The sequence below is a fragment of the Heptranchias perlo genome, unplaced genomic scaffold, assembly GCF_035084215.1.
Source record: "Heptranchias perlo isolate sHepPer1 unplaced genomic scaffold, sHepPer1.hap1 HAP1_SCAFFOLD_1822, whole genome shotgun sequence".
NCBI lineage: Eukaryota > Metazoa > Chordata > Chondrichthyes > Hexanchiformes > Hexanchidae > Heptranchias > Heptranchias perlo.
In genome coordinates this window covers 1-19,205 of record NW_027139102.1, presented here as the reverse complement: position 1 = coordinate 19,205, position 19,205 = coordinate 1, and the positions used below count along the sequence as shown (strand labels likewise).

Below are 19,205 nucleotides of genomic sequence, written 5' to 3'. Positions count from 1 at the left end.
TGAGTGTGGGTGAGAGTGAGGGTAAGTGTGGGTGAGAGTGAGGGTGAGGGTGGGTGAGAGTGAGGGTGAGGGTGGGTGAGAGTGAGGGTGAGTGTGGGTGAGAGTGAGGATGAGGGTGGGTGAGAGTGAGGGTAAGTGTGGTTGAGAGTGAGGGTAAGTGTGGGTGAGAGTGAGGGTGAGGGTGGGTGAGAGTGAGGGTAAGTGTGGTTGAGAGTGAGGGTGAGTGTGGGTGAGAGTGAGGGTGAGGGTGGGTGAGAGTGAGGGTAAGTGTGGTTGAGAGTGAGGGTAAGTGTGGGTGAGAGTGAGGGTGAGGGTGGTTGAGAGTGAGGGTGAGGGTGAGTGTGGGTGAGAGTGAGGGTAGTGTGGGTGAGAGTGAGGGTGAGGGTGGGTGAGAGTGAGGGTGAGTGTGGTTGAGAGTGAGGGTAAGGTGTGGGTGAGAGTGAGGTGAGGGTGGGTGAGAGTGAGGGTAAGTGTGGTTGAGAGTGAGGGTAAGTGTGGGTGAGAGTGAGGGTGAGGGTGGTTGAGAGTGAGGGTGAGGGTGAGTGTGGGTGAGAGTGAGGGTAAGTGTGGGTGAGAGTGAGGGATGAGGGTGGGTGAGAGTGAGGGTAAGTGTGGTGAGGTGAGGTAGTGTGGGTGAGTGAGGGTGAGGGTGGGTGAGAGTGAGGGTAGTGTGGTTGGGTGAGGTGAGGGTAAGTGTGGGTGAGAGTGAGGGTGAGGGTGGTTGAGAGTGAGGGTGAGGGTGAGTGTGGGTGAGAGTGAGGGTAAGTGTGGGTGAGAGTGAGGGTGAGGGTGGGTGAGAGTGAGGGTGAGTGTGGGTGAGAGTGAGGGTAAGTGTGGGTGAGAGTGAGGGTGAGGGTGGGTGAGAGTGAGTGTGAGTGTGGGTGAGGGTGAGGGTGGGTGAGAGTGAGGGTGAGGGTGGGTGAGAGTGAGGGTGAGGGTGGGTGAGAGTGAGGGTGAGGGTGGGTGAGAGTGAGGGTGAGGGTGGGTGAGAGTGAGGGTGAGGGTGGGTGAGAGTGAGGGTGAGGGTGTCAGGGTGGTTAAATGATTGACAGACAGTCGGAGGAGGAGGGGGGGTTGGACCCAGACGACGATTGACAGACAGTCGGAGGAGGAGGAGGGGGGGTTGGGCCCAGACGACGATTGACAGACAGTCGGAGGAGGAGGGGGGGGGGTCTGGACCCAGACAACGATTGACAGACAGTCGGAGGAGGAGGAGGGGATTGGACCCAGACAACGATTGACAGACAGTCGGAGGAGGAGGGGGGGCTGGGCCCAGACGACGATTGACAGACGGGATTTGGACCCAGACGACGATTGACAGACAGTCGGAGGAGGAGGAGGGGATTGGGCCCAGACGACGATTGACAGACAGTCGGAGGAGGAGGGGGGGCTGGGCCCAGACGACGATTGACAGACGGGATTTGGACCCAGACAACGATTGACAGACAGTCGGAGGAGGAGAGGGGGTTGGGCCCAGACGATGATTGACAGACAGTCGGAGGAGGAGGAGGGGATTGGGCCCAGACGACGATTGACAGACAGTCGGAGGAGGAGGGGGGGCTGGGCCCAGACGACGATTGACAGACGGGATTTGGACCCAGACAACGATTGACAGACACAGACTGACCTTTCAGTTTCTCGCCAAACATGGTAAGAAACACGGTAAAGTTGATGGGGCCGCTCGCCTCCTTGATCATGGACTCCAGCTCATCATTCTTCACGTTCAGGCGGCCTGGACAGAGTCGGTGGGGGGAGGGGGTCAGAAACAGAGGGCGTTTAGTCAGGGGCCAGTCTCGGGAACGGGCCGAAGGGCGGTGGGAGGAGTTGGGGGGGGCATTGGGAAGAGGGCGAATGGGAAAGTGAGGGGACCAAATTGCCAGAGGCCAGACCCAAGATCGGATGTCCCAGCTCCACTCGTCTGACGATGACTTTCACGGTCTCCGGAGACGCTCCCCAAACCTCCTCTCAGCCGGTGAGGTCTTGTCTTGTAATGTGGGAGGCGCGGCAGCCAATTTGCGCACAGCAAGATCCCACACGCAGCGACGTGAGAGTGACCCAGATCATCTGTTTTCTCTCAGTGTTTAATGTCGGCCCCAGGACACCGGGGAGAACTCCCCCCTGCTCTTCTTCCGGTCGTGGCCGTGGGATTTTACGTCCCACCTGAGAGGGGCAGACGGGGCCCTCGGTTTAACGTCTCATCCGAAAGACGGCACCTCCGACAGTGCGGCGCTCCCTCAGTACTGACCCTCCGACAGTGCGGCGCTCCCTCAGTACTGACCCTCCGACAGTGCGGCGCTCCCTCAGTACCGACCCTCCGACAGTGCAGCGCTCCCTCAGTACCGACCCTCCGACAGTGCGGCGCTCCCTCAGGACTGACCCTCCGACAGTGCGGCGCTCCCTCAGTACCGACCCTCCGACAGTGCGGCGCTCCCTCAGTACCGACCCTCCGACAGTGCGGCGCTCCCTCAGTACCGACCCTCCGACAGTGCAGCGCTCCCTCAGGACTGACCCTCCGACAGTGCGGCGCTCCCTCAGGACTGACCCTCCGACAGTGCGGCGCTCCCTCAGTACCGACCCTCCGACAGTGCGGCGCTCCCTCAGTACTGACCCTCCGACAGTGCGGCACTCCCTCAGTACTGACCCTCCGACAGTGCAGCGCTCCCTCAGTACTGACCCTTGAACAGTGCAGCGCTCCCTCAGTACTGACCCTCCGACAGTGCAGCGCTCCCTCAGTGCTGACCCTCCGACAGTGCGGCACTCCCTCAGTACTGACCCTCCGACAGTGCGGTGCTCCCTCAGTACTGACCCTCCGACAGTGCGGCGCTCCCTCAGTACCGACCCTCCGACAGTGCGGCGCTCCCTCAGTACTGACCCTCCGACAGTGCGGCGCTCCCTCAGTACTGGGGCAACCGGGGAGCGTCGGCCTGGATTATGGGGGTCTCGAGTCTCTGGAGTGCGGGGCTCGAACCCTCGACCTTCTGACTCGAGGGGAAGGGAGGCTGAGACCCTCTGAGCCATGGGTGACCCCTTAAAAGCCGCCCAGAGTTTAGAAGAATGAGAGGTGATCTGATTGAAACATCGAAGACCCTGAGGGGACTCGAAGGGGGAGATGCTGAGAGGATGTTTCCCCTTGTGGGAGAGACTAGAACCAGGGGGACACAGTTTAAAAATGAGGGGTCTCCCATTTAAGACGGAGATGAGGAGAAATGTTTTCTCTCAGAGGGTGGTGAGTGTGTGGAACTCCCTTCCCCAGAGAGCGGGGGAGGCAGGGTCAGTGAATATTATTAAGGCTGAGTTCGATCGAGTCCTGATTAACAAGGGAGTCAAAGGTTATAGTCGGTAGACGGGGATAGTAGGGTTGAGGTCACAATCAGATCAGCTGTGATCTTATCGAACAGCAGAGCAGGCTCGAGGGGCCGAGTGGCCCACTCCTGCTCTTAATTGGTACATTGTCCAAGCAGAGGGGAGGAGAGGGGCAGGGAGAGAGAGAATTCCAGTTGAGACTTACCCATCACAGCGAAAGTGCCGGCCAGGTCGTCTTTACTGATGATGCCATCTCTGTTCTGGTCGATGACGGTGAAAGCCTTTTGGAGAGGGGGAGCGGGCGGGGTGGGGAAAGAAAGGCAGAGATGTTACTGTCGCTGAGTCTCAGAGGGAGAGGGGCTTGGGGGCAGGGGGCACCCACCTCCCCCAGTGTCACTGCTTTCCACCACCACCCCCCTCACAGTAAATAATGTGCCCTGTCTCTCTCTCTCTCTCTCTCCCACTTTCTCTCTCTCTCTGTCTCTCTCCCTCTGTCTCTCACTCGCTCTCCCTCTCTCTCACTCGCTCTGCCTCTCTCTGTCTCCCTCTCTGTTTCTCTCTCCGTCTCCCGCTTTCTCGTTCTCTCTGTCTCCTTCTCTCTCTATCACCCACTTTCTCTCTCTCTGTCTCTGTCTTTCTCTCTCTCTCCGTCTTTCTCTCTCTCTGTCTCTTTGTCTCTCTCTCTCTCTCTCTCTCTGTCTCTCTCTCTGTGTCTCTCTCTCTCACTCCCTCTCTCTCTGTCTCGCTCTCTTTCTCTGTCATTTCTCTCTCTCTCTCTCTCTCTGTCTCTCTCTCTGTGTCTCTCTCTCTCACTCCCTCTCTCTCTCTCTCTCTGTCTCGCTCTCTTTCTCTGTCATTTCTCTCTCTCTGTTTCTCTCTCCTTGCCTTTCTTTCTCTTGCAGTCTCACTTTTCTGTCTCACTCAATCTCTCGCTCCCTATTTCACTTTCTCGCTCTGTCTTTCTCACTCTCTCTCCCATATGGGTGTGTTTTTTGTGTATATGCAGGTGTGCGTCTATGTACATGTGCGTGTGCGTCCGTGTATATGTGGGTGTGTGTCCGTGTATATGTGGGTATGTGTCCATGTATATGTGGGTGTGTGTCCATGTGTTTGAGGGTGTGTATCTGTGTATATGTGGGTGTGTGTCTGTGTATATGTGGGTGCGTGTCTGTGTGTATGTGGGTGGGTGTTTGTCCGTGTGTATATGGGTATGTGTCTGTGTATATGTGGGTGTGAGTCCGTGTATATGTGGGTGTGTGTGTCCGTGTATGTGTGGGTGTGTGTCCGTGTATATGTGGGTGTGTGTCCGTGCATATGTGGGTGTGTGTTCATGTATATCTGGGTGCTTGTCCGTGTATATGTGGGTGCGTGTCTGTGTATATATGGGTGTGTGTCCGTGTATATGGGTGTGTATATGTGGGTGTGTGTCCGTGTACATGTGAGTGTGTATCTGTGTATATATGGGTGTGTGTCCGTGTATATGGGTGTGTATATGTGGGTGTGTGTCTGTGTACATGTGAGTGTGTATCTGTGTATATGTGGGTGCGTGTCTGTGTATATGTGGGTGCGTGTCTGTGTATATGGGTGTGTATATGTGGGTGTGTGTCCGTGTACATGTGAGTGTGTATCTGTGTATATGTGGGTGTGTGTCTGTGTATATGGGTGTGTGTCCGTGTATATGTGGGTGTGTGTCCGTGTATATGTGGGTGTGTGTCCGTGTACATGTGAGTGTGTATCTGTGTATATGTGGGTGTGTGTCTGTGTATATGGGTGTGTATATGTGGGTGTGTGTCCGTGTACATGTGAGTGTGTATCTGTGTATATGTGGGTGTGTATAGAAGCCTCTCCAAGCCCCTCCATTTCACTCCATCTCCACCTGAGTTTATCCCCCACCCCACTTCACCCACACCCTGGGGGCCCACCTCTGCCCTTCAAAAGCCCTGGGGGCCTCTCAGTTGAGCCCAGCCTGTATATCGAGGCGTGGGTGATCATTCTCCCATTGTGGCGCTGGAACGCACCGCAGCCCCAGCCTCAAAACGCCCTCTAAAAGGACTGTTGCTATTCCCGGGAGAGACACTTGGGTATTTTTGGGCATGTCCTTCTGCTGGGCTGTCACATTCCGCCCTCTCCTGGGAATCTCACTTTCCGCTGAGGGAGCGGAATTCCAAACGTCTCCTCGGGCCGGGCAGGAGATCGGGTTGCAAGGCTCCTTCGCAATCTCCTTGAGGACGCAGGGTCACCCTCTCTGGGAATTAACCCAGAAGATGCCAGCTCAACACAAGCACGCCGAGGAACAGGAGCAGGCCATTCTGCCCCTCGAGCCTGTTGCGCCATTCTGGGGGAGATCATGGTGGAGCTGTGACCTAACCCCATGTACCCGCCTTAGCCCCACTTCTCTTAATACCATTTGGTTAACAAATACCAATCTCAGATTTACAGTTAACAATTGAGGTCGCATCGACTGCCACTTGCAGACGAGAGATCCCAACTTCTCCCATCCTTTGCGTGCAGCAGTCTTTCCGAAATTCACTCCTGCCTCTAATTTTCAGGCTCTATCCCCCTCGTCCTGGACTCCCCAACCAGCGGAAATAGTTTCTCTCTCTCTCTCTCTCTACCCTATCAGTTCCCCTTAATATCTTGGAAACTCCACCCCTTAATCTTCTAAATTCCAGGGAATACAACCCGAGTGTGTGTAATCTCGCCTCGGAATTTATCCCTTGGAGTCCAGGTATCGTTCCGGTAATCCTACGCTGCACTCCCTCCAAGGCCAATATGTCCTTCCGAAGGTGCGGTGCCCAGAACTGCTCACAGTCCTCCAGGTGCGGTCTAACCAGGGTTTTGTATCGCTGTAGGATAACTTCTGCCCCCTTGTACTCTAGTCCTCTAGATAGAAAGGCCAGCGTTCCATTAGCCTTATTGATTATTTTCTGAACCTGTTCGTGACACTTCAATGATCGATGGACCTGAACCCCTAAGTCCCTTTGGACATCCACTGTTTTTAACTTTTTACCATTTAGAAAGTATCCTGTTCTATCCTTTTTTGATCCAAAGTGGATGCCCTCACATTTGTCTACATTGAATTCCATTTGCCACAGTTTTCCCCATTCACCTAATCTATCAATATCCCTTTGTAATTTTATGTTTTCATCTACACTGCTTACAATGCCACCAATCTTTGTGTCATTGGCTTGGCCAATCAGCTGTACTGGGCAGTCTCTACTCAGTCTGATGTCTATCCCCATGGGAAAAAATAACCTCTCACCCTCTCCCCTGCCCCTCCCTCTAAGCCCGTCACCGCCCCAGAGTTCAGGAACTGTCGTAGGCCAGAGGAACATGGTGCAGGTGTGTCCGAGCGGGTCAGTAGCTGCTCCAAGAGGGGCACCTGTACCAGCGAGGGGTCCTCAGGCATCTGAGGGGCATCTGCTGGGTCTCAGGACTGGGGGGTGTACGTTGGGTCTGGTCACTCCCAGATCCCCAGACCCGGTCACTCCCGGATGACCGAGACCTGGCCACTCCCAGACCTGGCCACTCCCAGACCCCCAGCCCTGGTCACTCCCAGGACCTCAGACATGGTCACTCCCAGACCACCCAGACCTGGTCACTCCCAGACCACCCAGACCTGGTCACTCCTGGACGACCTAGACCTGGCCACTCCCAGACCACCCAGACCTGGTCACTCCCAGACGACCCAGACCTGGTCACTCCTGGACGACCTAGACCTGGTCACTCCCAGACCACCCAGACCTGGTCACTCCTGGACGACCTAGACCTGGCCACTCCCAGACTCCCAGACCTGGTCACTCCCAGACCACCCAGACCTGGTCACTCCTGGATGACCTAGACCTGGCCACTCCCAGACTCCCAGACCTGGTCACTCCTGGATGACCTAGACCTGGCCACTCCCAGACCCCCAGACCTGGCCACTCCCAGACCCCCAGACCTGGTCACTCCCAGAACCCCAGACCTGGTCACTCACAGACCACCCAGACCTGGCCACTCCCAGACCCCCAGACCTGGTCACTCCCAGACCTGGTCACTCACAGACCCCCAGACCTGGTCACTCACAGACCCCCAGACCTGGTCACTCCCAGACCCCCAGACCTGGTCACTCCCAGACCCCCAGACCTTGTCATTCCCAGAACCCCAGACATGGTCACTCACAGACCCCCAGACCTGGTCACTCCCAGACCCCCAGATCTGGTCACTCCCAGACCCCCAGACCTTGTCATTCCCAGAACCCCAGACATGGTCACTCACAGACCCCCAGACCTGGTCACTCCCAGACCCCCAGATCTGGTCACTCACAGACCCCCAGACCTGGTCACTCCCAGACCCCCAGATCTGGTCACTCCCAGACCCCCAGACCTTGTCATTCCCAGAACCCCAGACATGGTCACTCACAGACCCCCAGACCTGGTCACTCCCAGACCCCCAGATCTGGTCACTCACAGACCCCCAGACCTGGTCACTCACACATGGGTCAGAATCTCTGGACATGGTCAATGGGTCGGGGTCTCTGGACACGGTCAATGGGTCAGAGTCTCTGGACACGGTCAATGGGTCGGGGTCTCTGGACACGGTCAATGGGTCGGGGTCTCTGGACCCGGTCAATGGGTCGGGGTCTCTGGACCCGGTCAATGGGTCGGGGTCTCTGGACCCGGTCAATGGGTCAGAGTCTCTGGACACGGTCAATGGGTCAGAGTCTCTGGACACGGTCAATGGGTCAGAGTCTCTGGACACGGTCAATGGGTCAGAGTCTCTGGACCCGGTCAATGGGTCGGGGTCTCTGGACACGGTCAATGGGTCGGGGTCTCTGGACCCGGTCAATGGGTCGGAGTCTCTGGACACGGTCAATGGGTCGGAGTCTCTGGACCCGGTCAATGGGTCGGGGTCTCTGGACCCGGTCAATGGGTCGGGGTCTCTGGACACGGTCAATGGGTCAGAGTCTCTGGACACGGTCAATGGGTCAGGGTCTCTGGACCCAGTCAATGGGTCAGGGTCTCTGGACACGGTCAATGGGTCAGAGTCTCTGGACACGGTCAATGGGTCAGAGTCTCTGGACATGGTCAATGGGTCAGAGTCTCTGGACCCGGTCAATGGGTCGGGGTCTCTGGACACGGTCAATGGGTCGGGGTCTCTGGACACGGTCAATGGGTCAGAGTCTCTGGACACGGTCAATGGGTCAGAGTCTCTGGACACGGTCAATGGGTCAGAGTCTCTGGACCCGGTCAATGGGTCGGGGTCTCTGGACATGGTCAATGGGTCGGAGTCTCTGGACCCAGTCAATGGGTCAGGGTCTCTGGACCCGGTCAATGGGTCGGGGTCTCTGGACCCGGTCAATGGGTCAGAGTCTCTGGACACGGTCAATGGGTCAGAGTCTCTGGACACGGTCAATGGGTCAGGGTCTCTGGACCCGGTCAATGGGTCGGGGTCTCTGGACACGGTCAATGGGTCGGGGTCTCTGGACCCGGTCAATGGATCGGGGTCTCTGGACACGGGCAGTGGGTCGGGGTCTCTGGACCCGGTCAATGGGTCAGGGTCTCTGGACCCGGTCAATGGGTCGGGGTCTCTGGACCCGGTCAATGGGTCGGGGGTCTCTGGACCCGGTCAATGGGTCGGGGTCTCTGGACACGGGCAGTTGGTCGGGGTCTCTGGACCCGGTCAATGGATCGGGGTCTCTGGACCCGGTCAATGGGTCGGGGTCTCTGGACCCGGGCAGTGGGTCGGGGTCTCTGGACCCGGTCAATGGGTCAGGGTCTCTGGACCCGGTCAATGGGTCGGGGTCTCTGGACACGGGCAGTGGGTCAGAGTCTCTGGACATGGGCAGTGATTTGGACCTCTCTTGTCCCCAGTCACTCACCTCCTTGAACTCCTGGATCTGGGTTTGATCGAACATGGAGAAGACATTTGAAGACCCCTCGGCCGCTGCCCTCTTCTTTGCCCTCTTTGGTGCCTGTGGTCAGATAAAGGACCAGGAATTAAATTGAAGAGCTCTGGGTTCACGGCCTTCACATTAATACCAGCTTTACAATTACACCCTCAACCCCAACCCAACGCCAATGGGACAGGTAACGCCAATAGTTTGCCCCCTACCGAGGGGGCCTCATGATACGGGTACCCACTGGGGAATGAGTGGCTCTGATCGATCGAATCAGTCCTCTTTCATCAGGACATCCCTCAGCCTGACCCCATTTGTGGCTGTCCTCTATCTCCTCTCTCACTCCCTCTCCCTATCTCACTCCCTCTCCCTCTCTCACTCCCTCTCCCTGTCTCCTCTCCCTCTCCCTATCTCCTCTCCCTATCTCCTCTCTCACTCCCTCTCCCTATCTCCTCTATCTCCTCTCTCACTCCCTCTCCCTCTCTCACTCCCTCTCCCTCTCTCACTCCCTCTCCCTGTCTCCTCTATCTCCTCTCTCACTCCCTCTCCCTATCTCACACCTTCTCCCTATCTCATTCACTCTCCCTATCACACTCCCTAACTCCGCTCTCTCACTCCCTCTCCCTATCTCACTCCCTCTCCCTATCTCACTCCCTCTCCCTATCCCCTCTCCCAATCTCACTCCCTCTCCCTCTCTCACTCCCTCTACTATCTCACTCCCTCTCCCTATCTCCTCTCCCTATCTCACTCCCTCTCCCTATCCCCTCTCCCAATCTCACTCCCTCTCCCTCTTTCAGTCCCTCTCCCTCTCTCACACCCTCTCCCTATCTCCTCTCCCTCTCCCTATCTCACACCCTCTCCCTGTCTCACTCCCTCTCCCTATCTCCTCTCCCTCTCTCACTCCCTCTCCCTATCTCCTCTCCCTCTCCCTATCTCACACCCTCTCCCTGTCTCACTCCCTCTCCCTATCTCCTCTCCCTCTCTCACTCCCTCTCCCTATCTCCTCTCCCTCTCTCACTCCCTCTCCCTATCTTACACCCGCTCCCTATCTCCTCTCCCTATCTCACTCCCTCTCCCTATCTCCTCTCCCTATCTCACTCCCTCTCCCTATCTCCTCTCCCTGTCTCACTCCCTCTCCCTACCTCCTCTCCCTCTCTCACTCCCTCTCCCTATCTCCTCTCCCTCTCTCACTTCCCTCTCCCTATCTTACACCCTCTCCCTATCTCCTCTCCCTATCTCACACCCTCTCCCTATCTCCTCTCCCTATCTCACTCCCTCTCCCTATCTCCTCTCCCTATCTCACTCCCTCTCCCTATCTCACTCCCTCTCCCAATCTCACTCCCTCTCCCTCTTTCACTCCCTCTCCCTCTCTCACACCCTCTCCCTATCTCACTCCCTCTCCCTGTCTCACTCCCTCTCCCTATCTCCTCTCCCTCTCTCACTCCCTCTCCCTATCTCCTCTCCCTCTCTCACTCCCTCTCCCTATCTTACACCCTCTCCCTATCTCCTCTCCCTATCTCACTCCCTCTCCCTATCTCCTCTCCCTATCTCACTCCCTCTCCCTATCCCCTCTCCCAATCTCACTCCCTCTCCCTCTTTCACTCCCTCTCCCTCTTTCACTCCCTCTCCCTCTCTCACACCCTCTCCCTATCTCACTCCCTCTCCCTGTCTCACTCCCTCTCCCTATCTCCTCTCCCTATCTCCTCTCCCTCTCCCTATCTCACACCCTCTCCCTATCTCACTCCCTCTCCCTGTCTCACTCCCTCTCCCTATCCCCTCTCCCAATCTCACTCCCTCTCCCTCTTTCACTCCCTCTCCCTCTTTCACTCCCTCTCCCTCTCTCACACCCTCTCCCTATCTCCTCTCCCTCTCCCTATCTCCTCTCCCTCTCCCTCTTTCACTCCCTCTCCCTCTCTCACACCCTCTCCCTATCTCCTCTCCCTCTCCCTCTCTCACACCCTCTCCCTATCTCCTCTCCCTATCTCCTCTCCCTCTCCCTCTTTCACTCCCTCTCCCTCTCTCACACACCTCTCCCTATCTCCTCTCCCTCTCCCTATCTCACACCCTCTCCCTATCTCACTCCCCTCTCCCTGTCTCACTCCCTCTCCCAATCTCACTCCCTCTCCCTCTTTCACTCCCTCTCCCTATCTCACTCCCTCTCCCAATCTCACTCCCTCTCCCTATCTCACTCCCTCTCCCAATCTCACTCCCTCTCCCTCTTTCACTCCCTCTCCCTCTCTCACACCCTCTCCCTATCTCACTCCCTCTCCCTGTCTCACTCCCTCTCCCTATCTCCTCTCCCTCTCTCACTCCCTCTCCCTATCTCCTCTCCCTCTCTCACTCCCTCTCCCTATCTTACACCCTCTCCCTATCTCCTCTCCCTATCTCACTCCCTCTCCCTATCTCCTCTCCCTATCTCACTCCCTCTCCCTATCCCCTCTCCCAATCTCACTCCCTCTCCCTCTTTCACTCCCTCTCCCTCTTTCACTCCCTCTCCCTCTCTCACACCCTCTCCCTATCTCACTCCCTCTCCCTGTCTCACTCCCTCTCCCTATCTCCTCTCCCTATCTCCTCTCCCTCTCCCTATCTCACACCCTCTCCCTATCTCACTCCCTCTCCCTGTCTCACTCCCTCTCCCTATCCCCTCTCCCAATCTCACTCCCTCTCCCTCTTTCACTCCCTCTCCCTCTTTCACTCCCTCTCCCTCTCTCACACCCTCTCCCTATCTCCTCTCCCTCTCCCTATCTCCTCTCCCTCTCCCTCTTTCACTCCCTCTCCCTCTCTCACACCCTCTCCCTATCTCCTCTCCCTCTCCCTCTCTCACACCCTCTCCCTATCTCCTCTCCCTATCTCCTCTCCCTCTCCCTCTTTCACTCCCTCTCCCTCTCTCACACCCTCTCCCTATCTCCTCTCCCTCTCCCTATCTCACACCCTCTCCCTATCTCACTCCCTCTCCCTGTCTCACTCCCTCTCCCAATCTCACTCCCTCTCCCTCTTTCACTCCCTCTCCCTATCTCTCACTCCCTCTCCCAATCTCACTCCCTCTCCCTCTTTCACTCCCTCTCCCTATCTCACACCCTCTCCCTATCTCCTCTCCCTCTCCCTATCTCACACCCTCTCCCTATCTCCTCTCCCTATCTCACACCACCTCCCTATCTCCTCTCCCTCTCCCTATCTCCTCTCCCTCTCCCTATCTCCTCTCCCTATCTCACTCCCTCTCCCTATCTCCTCTCCCTCTCCCTATCTCCTCTCCCTCTCCCTATCTCCTCTCCCTATCTCACACCCTCTCCCTATCTCCTCTCCCTCTCCCTATCTCCTCTCCCTCTCCCTATCTCCTCTCCCTATCTCACACCCTCTCCCTATCTCCTCTCCCTCTCCCTATCTCCTCTCCCTATCTCACTCCCTCTCCCTATCTCCTCTCCCTATCTCACTCCCTCTCCCTATCTCCTCTCCCTGTCTCACTCCCTCTCCCTATCTCCTCTCCCTATCTCACTCCCTCTCCCTATCTCCTCTTCCTATCTCCTCTCCCTATCTCACTCCCTCTCCCTATCTCCTCTCCCTATCTCCTCTCCCTATCTCACTCCCTCTCCCTATCTCCTCTCCCTCTCCCTATCTCCTCTCCCTCTCCCTATCTCCTCTCCCTATCTCACTCCCTCTCCCTATCTCCTCTCCCTCTCCCTATCTCCTCTCCCTCTCCCTATCTCCTCTCCCTATCTCACTCCCTCTCCCTGTCTCACTCCCTCTCCCTATCCCCTCTCCCAATCTCACTCCCTCTCCCTCTTTCACTCCCTCTCCCTCTTTCACTCCCTCTCCCTCTCTCACACCCCTCTCCCTATCTCCTCTCCCTCTCCCTATCTCCTCTCCCTCTCCCTCTTTCACTCCCTCTCCCTCTCTCACACCCTCTCCCTATCTCCTCTCCCTCTCCCTCTCTCACACCCTCTCCCTATCTCCTCTCCCTATCTCCTCTCCCTCTCCCTCTTTCACTCCCTCTCCCTCTCTCACACCCTCTCCCTATCTCCTCTCCCTCTCCCTATCTCACACCCTCTCCCTATCTCACTCCCTCTCCCTGTCTCACTCCCTCTCCCAATCTCACTCCCTCTCCCTCTTTCACTCCCTCTCCCTATCTCACTCCCTCTCCCAATCTCACTCCCTCTCCCTCTTTCACTCCCTCTCCCTATCTCACACCCTCTCCCTATCTCCTCTCCCTCTCCCTATCTCACACCCTCTCCCTATCTCCTCTCCCTATCTCACACCACCTCCCTATCTCCTCTCCCTCTCCCTATCTCCTCTCCCTCTCCCTATCTCCTCTCCCTATCTCACTCCCTCTCCCTATCTCCTCTCCCTCTCCCTATCTCCTCTCCCTCTCCCTATCTCCTCTCCCTATCTCACACCCTCTCCCTATCTCCTCTCCCTATCCCACACCCTCTCCCTATCTCCTCTCCCTCTCCCTATCTCCTCTCCCTATCTCACTCCCTCTCCCTATCTCCTCTCCCTATCTCACTCCCTCTCCCTATCTCCTCTCCCTGTCTCACTCCCTCTCCCTATCTCCTCTCCCTATCTCACTCCCTCTCCCTATCTCCTCTTCCTATCTCGTCTCCCTATCTCACTCCCTCTCCCTATCTCCTCTCCCTATCTCCTCTCCCTATCTCACTCCCTCTCCCTATCTCCTCTCCCTCTCCCTATCTCCTCTCCCTATCTCACTCCCTCTCCCTATCTCCTCTCCCTCTCCCTATCTCCTCTCCCTATCTCACTCCCTCTCCCTATCTCCTCTCCCTCTCCCTATCTCCTCTCCCTATCTAACTCCCTCTCCCTATCTCACCTCCTCTCCCTATCTCCTCTCCCTATCTCACTCCCTCTCCCTATCTCCTCTCCCTGTCTCACACCCTCTCCCTATCTCCTCTCCCTGTCTCACTCCCTCTCCCTATCTCCTCTCCCTATCTCACTCCCTCTCCCTATCTCCTCTCCCTGTCTCACTCCCTCTCCCTATCTCCTCTCCCTATCTCCTCTCCCTCTCCCTATCTCCTCTCCCTATCTCACTCCCTCTCCCTATCTCCTCTCCCTGTCTCACACCCTCTCCCTATCTCCTCTCCCTATCTCACTCCCTCTCCCTATCTCCTCTCCCTGTCTCACTCCCTCTCCCTATCTCCTCTCCCTATCTCACACCCTCTCCCTATCTCACTCCCTCTCTCACTCCCTCTCCCTATCTCCTCTCCCTATCTCACTCCCTCTCCCTATCTCCTCTCCCTATCTCACTCCCTCTCCCTATCTCCTCTCCCTATCTCACTCCCTCTCCCTATCTCCTCTCCCTATCTCACACCCTCTCCCTGTCTCACTCCCTCTCCCTATCTCCTCTCCCTCTCCCTCTTTCACTCCCTCTCCCTATCTCCTCTCCCTATCTCACTCCCTCTCCCTATCTCACTCCCTCTCCCTGTCTCACTCCCTCTCCCTATCTCCTCTCCCTCTCCCTATCTCACTCCCTCTCCCTATCTCCTCTCCCTATCTCACTCCCTCTCCCTATCTCACTCCCTCTCCCTGTCTCACTCCCTCTCCCTATCTCCTCTCCCTCTCCCTATCTCACTCCCTCTCCCTATCTCCTCTCCCTATCTCACACCCTCTCCCTATCTCACTCCCTCTCTCACTCCCTCTCCCTATCTCCTCTCCCTATCTCACTCCCTCTCCCTATCTCCTCTCCCTATCTCACTCCCTCTCCCTATCTCACACCCTCTCCCTGTCTCACTCCCTCTCCCTATCTCCTCTCCCTCTCCCTCTTTCACTCCCTCTCCCTATCTCCTCTCCCTATCTCACTCCCTCTCCCTATCTCCTCTCCCTCTCCCTCTTTCACTCCCTCTCCCTATCTCACTCCCTCTCTCACTCCCTCTCCCTATCTCCTCTCCCTATTTCACTCCCTCTCCCTATCTCCTCTCCCTATCTCACTCCCTCTCCCTATCTCACTCCCTCTCCCTATCTCCTCTTCCTCTCCCTCTTTCACTCCCTCTCCCTATCTCCTCTCCCTATCTCACTCCCTCTCCCTATCTCCTCTCCCTCTCCCTATCTCACACCCTCTCCCTATCTCCTCTCCCTATCTCACTCCCTCTCCCTATCTCACTCCCTCTCCCTCTTTCACTCCCTCTCCCTATCTCCTCTCCCTATCTCACACCCTCTCCCTCTCTCACTCCCTCTCCCTATCTCCTCTCCCTCTCCCTCTCTCACTCCCTCTCCCTGTCTCACTCCCTCTCCCTGTCTCACTCCCTCTCCCTATCTCACACCCTCTCCCTCTCTCACTCCCTCGTCCCTATCTCCTCTCCCTCTTTCACTCCCTCTCTCTATCTCACACCCTCTCCCTATCTCCTCTCCTCTCCCTCTCACTCCTCTTCCCTCTCCCTATCTCCCTCTCCTCTCTCACTCCCTCTCGCTATCTCCTCTCCCTCTCCCTATCTCACTCCCCTCTCCCTATCTCCTCTCCCTCTCCCTATCTCACTCCCTCTCCCTATCTCCTCTCCCTATCTCACACCCTCTCCCTGTCTCACTCCCTCTCCCTATCTCCTCTCCCTCTTTCACTCCCTCTCTCTATCTCACACCCTCTCCCTATCTCCTCTCCCTATCTCCTCTCCCTATGTCCCACCTTCTCCGTATCTCATCCCCCCTCCCTATACCCGCTCTCTCACTCCCTCTCTCCCTCTTTCCCTACATGACAACAGAGTCGACACTTCCCTGCGGGACGTCCTGAGGCCGTGAAAGTTCCCATAGAAATACACGTCTCTCTCTTTCCTTCCCAACTCCTCTCCCTGCCTCCTAACGGCAGGCTCCCTCGCGACACGTCCCGGGGTCCTCTCCCCTCCAAGCCCCTACGTCCCCTCGTCCCTCCGCACCGACGCTCGGCTCCCCGTCCGGTCGCCCGGACCCCCGGGCCTGGGGGGTGGGCACTGATCTCCGGGGTGACGAGGTGGCAGCTCCCCTGGGTGTCTCCCACACTTACCATGTCTAATCCCCGGCTTGCCTTCCTGCTTTCCCCAAGGGCTCCGACTGAATCGCAGTCTCTGGAGGCTGAGTCTCGGCTATTTATGTGATACGCTGATTTTGAGCAAGGGGTCTAAGTTTAGAACACTTCGACAAACTTGGCCGGAGGAGAGGGCGGAGGAGAGAGGGTGGGGAGATTTGGTTACAAGCAAGACGCAACATCATCCTGACTAGGACAAAAAAGGACAGGCTGGAGGGAAGGCAGTAATGCTGCTAAAAGGGACCTCCAGACACTTTCACTGTGAGCACCCATCGAAGTGAAGACAGAGGGAATGAGGGAGAGAATGAAGGAGGGGCGGATGGAGAGAGAGAGGAAGAAACAGGGAGAGAGAGAGAGAGAGAGAGGGAGGGAAAAACAGAAAGAGAGAGAGAGAGATTGCAGAGAGAGAGAGGGGAATTATATACAGAGAGGATTAGAGAGAGAGAGGAAATTATCGATAGGGAGGGAAATACAGAAAGAGAGAGCGAGAGATTAGAGAGAATGGGGGGAGATTACAGAGAGAGAGAGAGAGGATTACAGAGAGAGAGAGAGAGGATTACAGAGAGAGGGGATTACAGAGAGAGAGAGGATTACAGAGAGAGAGAGAGAGGATTACAGAGAGAGAGGGGATTACAGAGAGAGAGAGGGGATTACAGAGAGAGAGGGGGGATTACAGAGAGAGAGAGGATTACAGAGAGAGAGAGGGGATTACAGAGAGAGAGGATTACAGAGAGAGAGAGAGGATTACAGAGAGAGAGGGGGGATTACAGAGAGAGAGAGGATTACAGAGAGAGAGAGGGGATTACAGAGAGAGAGGATTACAGAGAGAGAGAGAGGATTACAGAGAGAGAGAGGATTACAGAGAGAGAGGGGATTACAGAGAGAGAGGATTACAGAGAGAGAGGGGGGATTACAGAGAGAGAGAGGATTACAGAGAGAGAGAGGCGGATTACAGAGAGAGAGGATTACAGAGAGAGAGAGAGGATTACAGAGAGAGAGAGGATTACAGAGAGAGAGGGGATTACAGAGAGAGAGGATTACAGAGAGAGAGAGGGGATTACAGAGAGAGAGAGGATTACAGAGAGAGAGGGGATTACAGAGAGAGAGGGGATTACAGAGAGAGAGGGGATTACAGAGAGAGAGAGAGGATTACAGAGAGAGAGGGGATTACAGAGAGAGAGAGAGGGTTACAGAGAGAGAGGGGATTACAGAGAGAGAGGATTACAGAGAGAGAGAGGATTACAGAGAGAGAGAGGATTACAGAGAGAGAGGGGATTACAGAGAGAGAGAGGATTACAGAGAGAGAGGATTACAGAGAGAGAGAGAGGATTACAGAGAGAGAGGATTACAGAGAGAGAGAGGATTACAGAGAGAGAGAGGGGATTACAGAGAAAGAGGGGATTACAGAGAGAGGGGATTACAGAGAGAGAGGGGATTACAGAGAGAGAGCGATTACAGAGAGAGAGAGAGGATTACAGAGAGAGAGAGGGGATTACAGAGAGAGAGGGGATTACAGAGAGAGAGAGAGGATTACAGAGAGAGAGAGAGGGGATTACAGAGAGAAAGAGGGAGGGGATTACAGAGAGAGGGGATTACAGAGAGAGAGGGGGGATTACAGAGAGAGAGAGGATTACAGAGAGAGAGAGGATTACAGAGAGAGAGAGGGGATTACGGAGAGAGAGAGGGGATTACAGAGAGAGAGAGAGGATTACAGAGAGAGAGAGAGGATTACAGAGAGAGAGAGGATTACAGAGAGAGAGAGGGGATTACAGAGAGAGAGGGGATAACAGAGAGAGAGATGTGATTACAGAGAGAGAGAGTGGATTACAGAGAGAGAGAGAGGATTAAGGGAGAGAGAGAGAGGATTACAGAGAGAGAGAGGGGATTACAGAGAGAGAGAGATGTGATTACAGAGAGAGAGAGTGGATTACAGAGAGAGAGAGAGGATTACAGAGAGAGAGAGGGGATTACAGAGAGAGGGGATTACAGAGAGAGAGGGGGGATTACAGAGAGAGAGAGGATTACAGAGAGAGGAGGGGATTACAGAGAGAGAGGGGATTACAGAGAGAGAGAGGGGATTACAGAGAGAGAGGGGATTACAGAGAGAGAGAGGGGATAACAGAGAGAGAGATGTGATTACAGAGAGAGAGAGTGGATTACAGAGAGAGAGAGAGGATTACAGAGAGAGAGAGAGGGATTACAGAGAGAGAGATGTGATTACAGAGAGAGAGAGTGATTACAGAGAGAGAGAGGGGATTACAGAGAGAGAGAGAGGATTACAGAGAGAGAGAGAGGGGATTACAGAGAGAGAGGGGATTACAGAGAGAGAGAGGATTACAGAGAGAGAGAGGGGATTACAGAGAGATAGAGAGAATTACAGAGAGAGAGAGGGGGATTACAGAGAGAGAGGGGATTACAGAGAGAGAGAGGGGATTACAGAGAGAGAGAGAGGGGATTACAGAGAGAGAGGGGATTACAGAGAGAGAGGGATTACAGAGAGAGAGAGGGGATTACAGAGAGAGAGGGGATTACAGAGAGAGAGAGAGAGGATTACAGAGAGAGAGAGGGGATTACAGAGAAATAGAGAGAATTACAGAGAGAGAGGGGATTACAGAGAGAGAGGGGATTACAGAGAGATGGAGAGGGGATTACAGAGAGAGAGGGGATTACAGAGAGAGAGGGGGATTACAGAGAGAGAGGGGGATTACAGAGAGAGAGAGAGAGGATTACAGAGAGAGAGAGGGGATTACAGAGAAATAGAGAGAATTACAGAGAGAGAGAGGGTATTACAGAGAGAGAGGGGATTACAGAGAGAGAGCGGGGATTACACAGATAGAGTGAGGATTACAGAGAGAGAGGGGATTACAGAGAGAGAGGGGATTACAGAGAGAGAGAGAGGATTACAGAGAGAGAGGATTACAGAGAGAGGATTACAGAGAGAGAGGGTATTACAGAGATAGAGTGAGGATTACAGAGAGAGAGGGGATTACAGAGAGAGAGAGGATTACAGAGAGAGAGGGGATTACA

General features: G+C 55.5%; 1 protein-coding gene across 1 annotated transcript; it reads right to left on the bottom strand.

The window, feature by feature from the left end:
- Window positions 1–1,447: 1,447 nt before the first annotated feature.
- LOC137309838 (myosin regulatory light chain 11-like) lies at window positions 1,448–16,266 on the bottom strand (the record flags this gene model as incomplete). Its single annotated transcript, XM_067977854.1, has 4 exons — window positions 16,158–16,266; window positions 9,164–9,256; window positions 3,509–3,584; window positions 1,448–1,732 (listed from the first exon to the last, which is right to left on the bottom strand). Coding segments are annotated over exons 1-4 (457 nt in total), but the record flags the coding sequence as incomplete, so codon positions are not given.
- Between the last annotated feature and the right edge of the window lie 2,939 nt (window positions 16,267–19,205).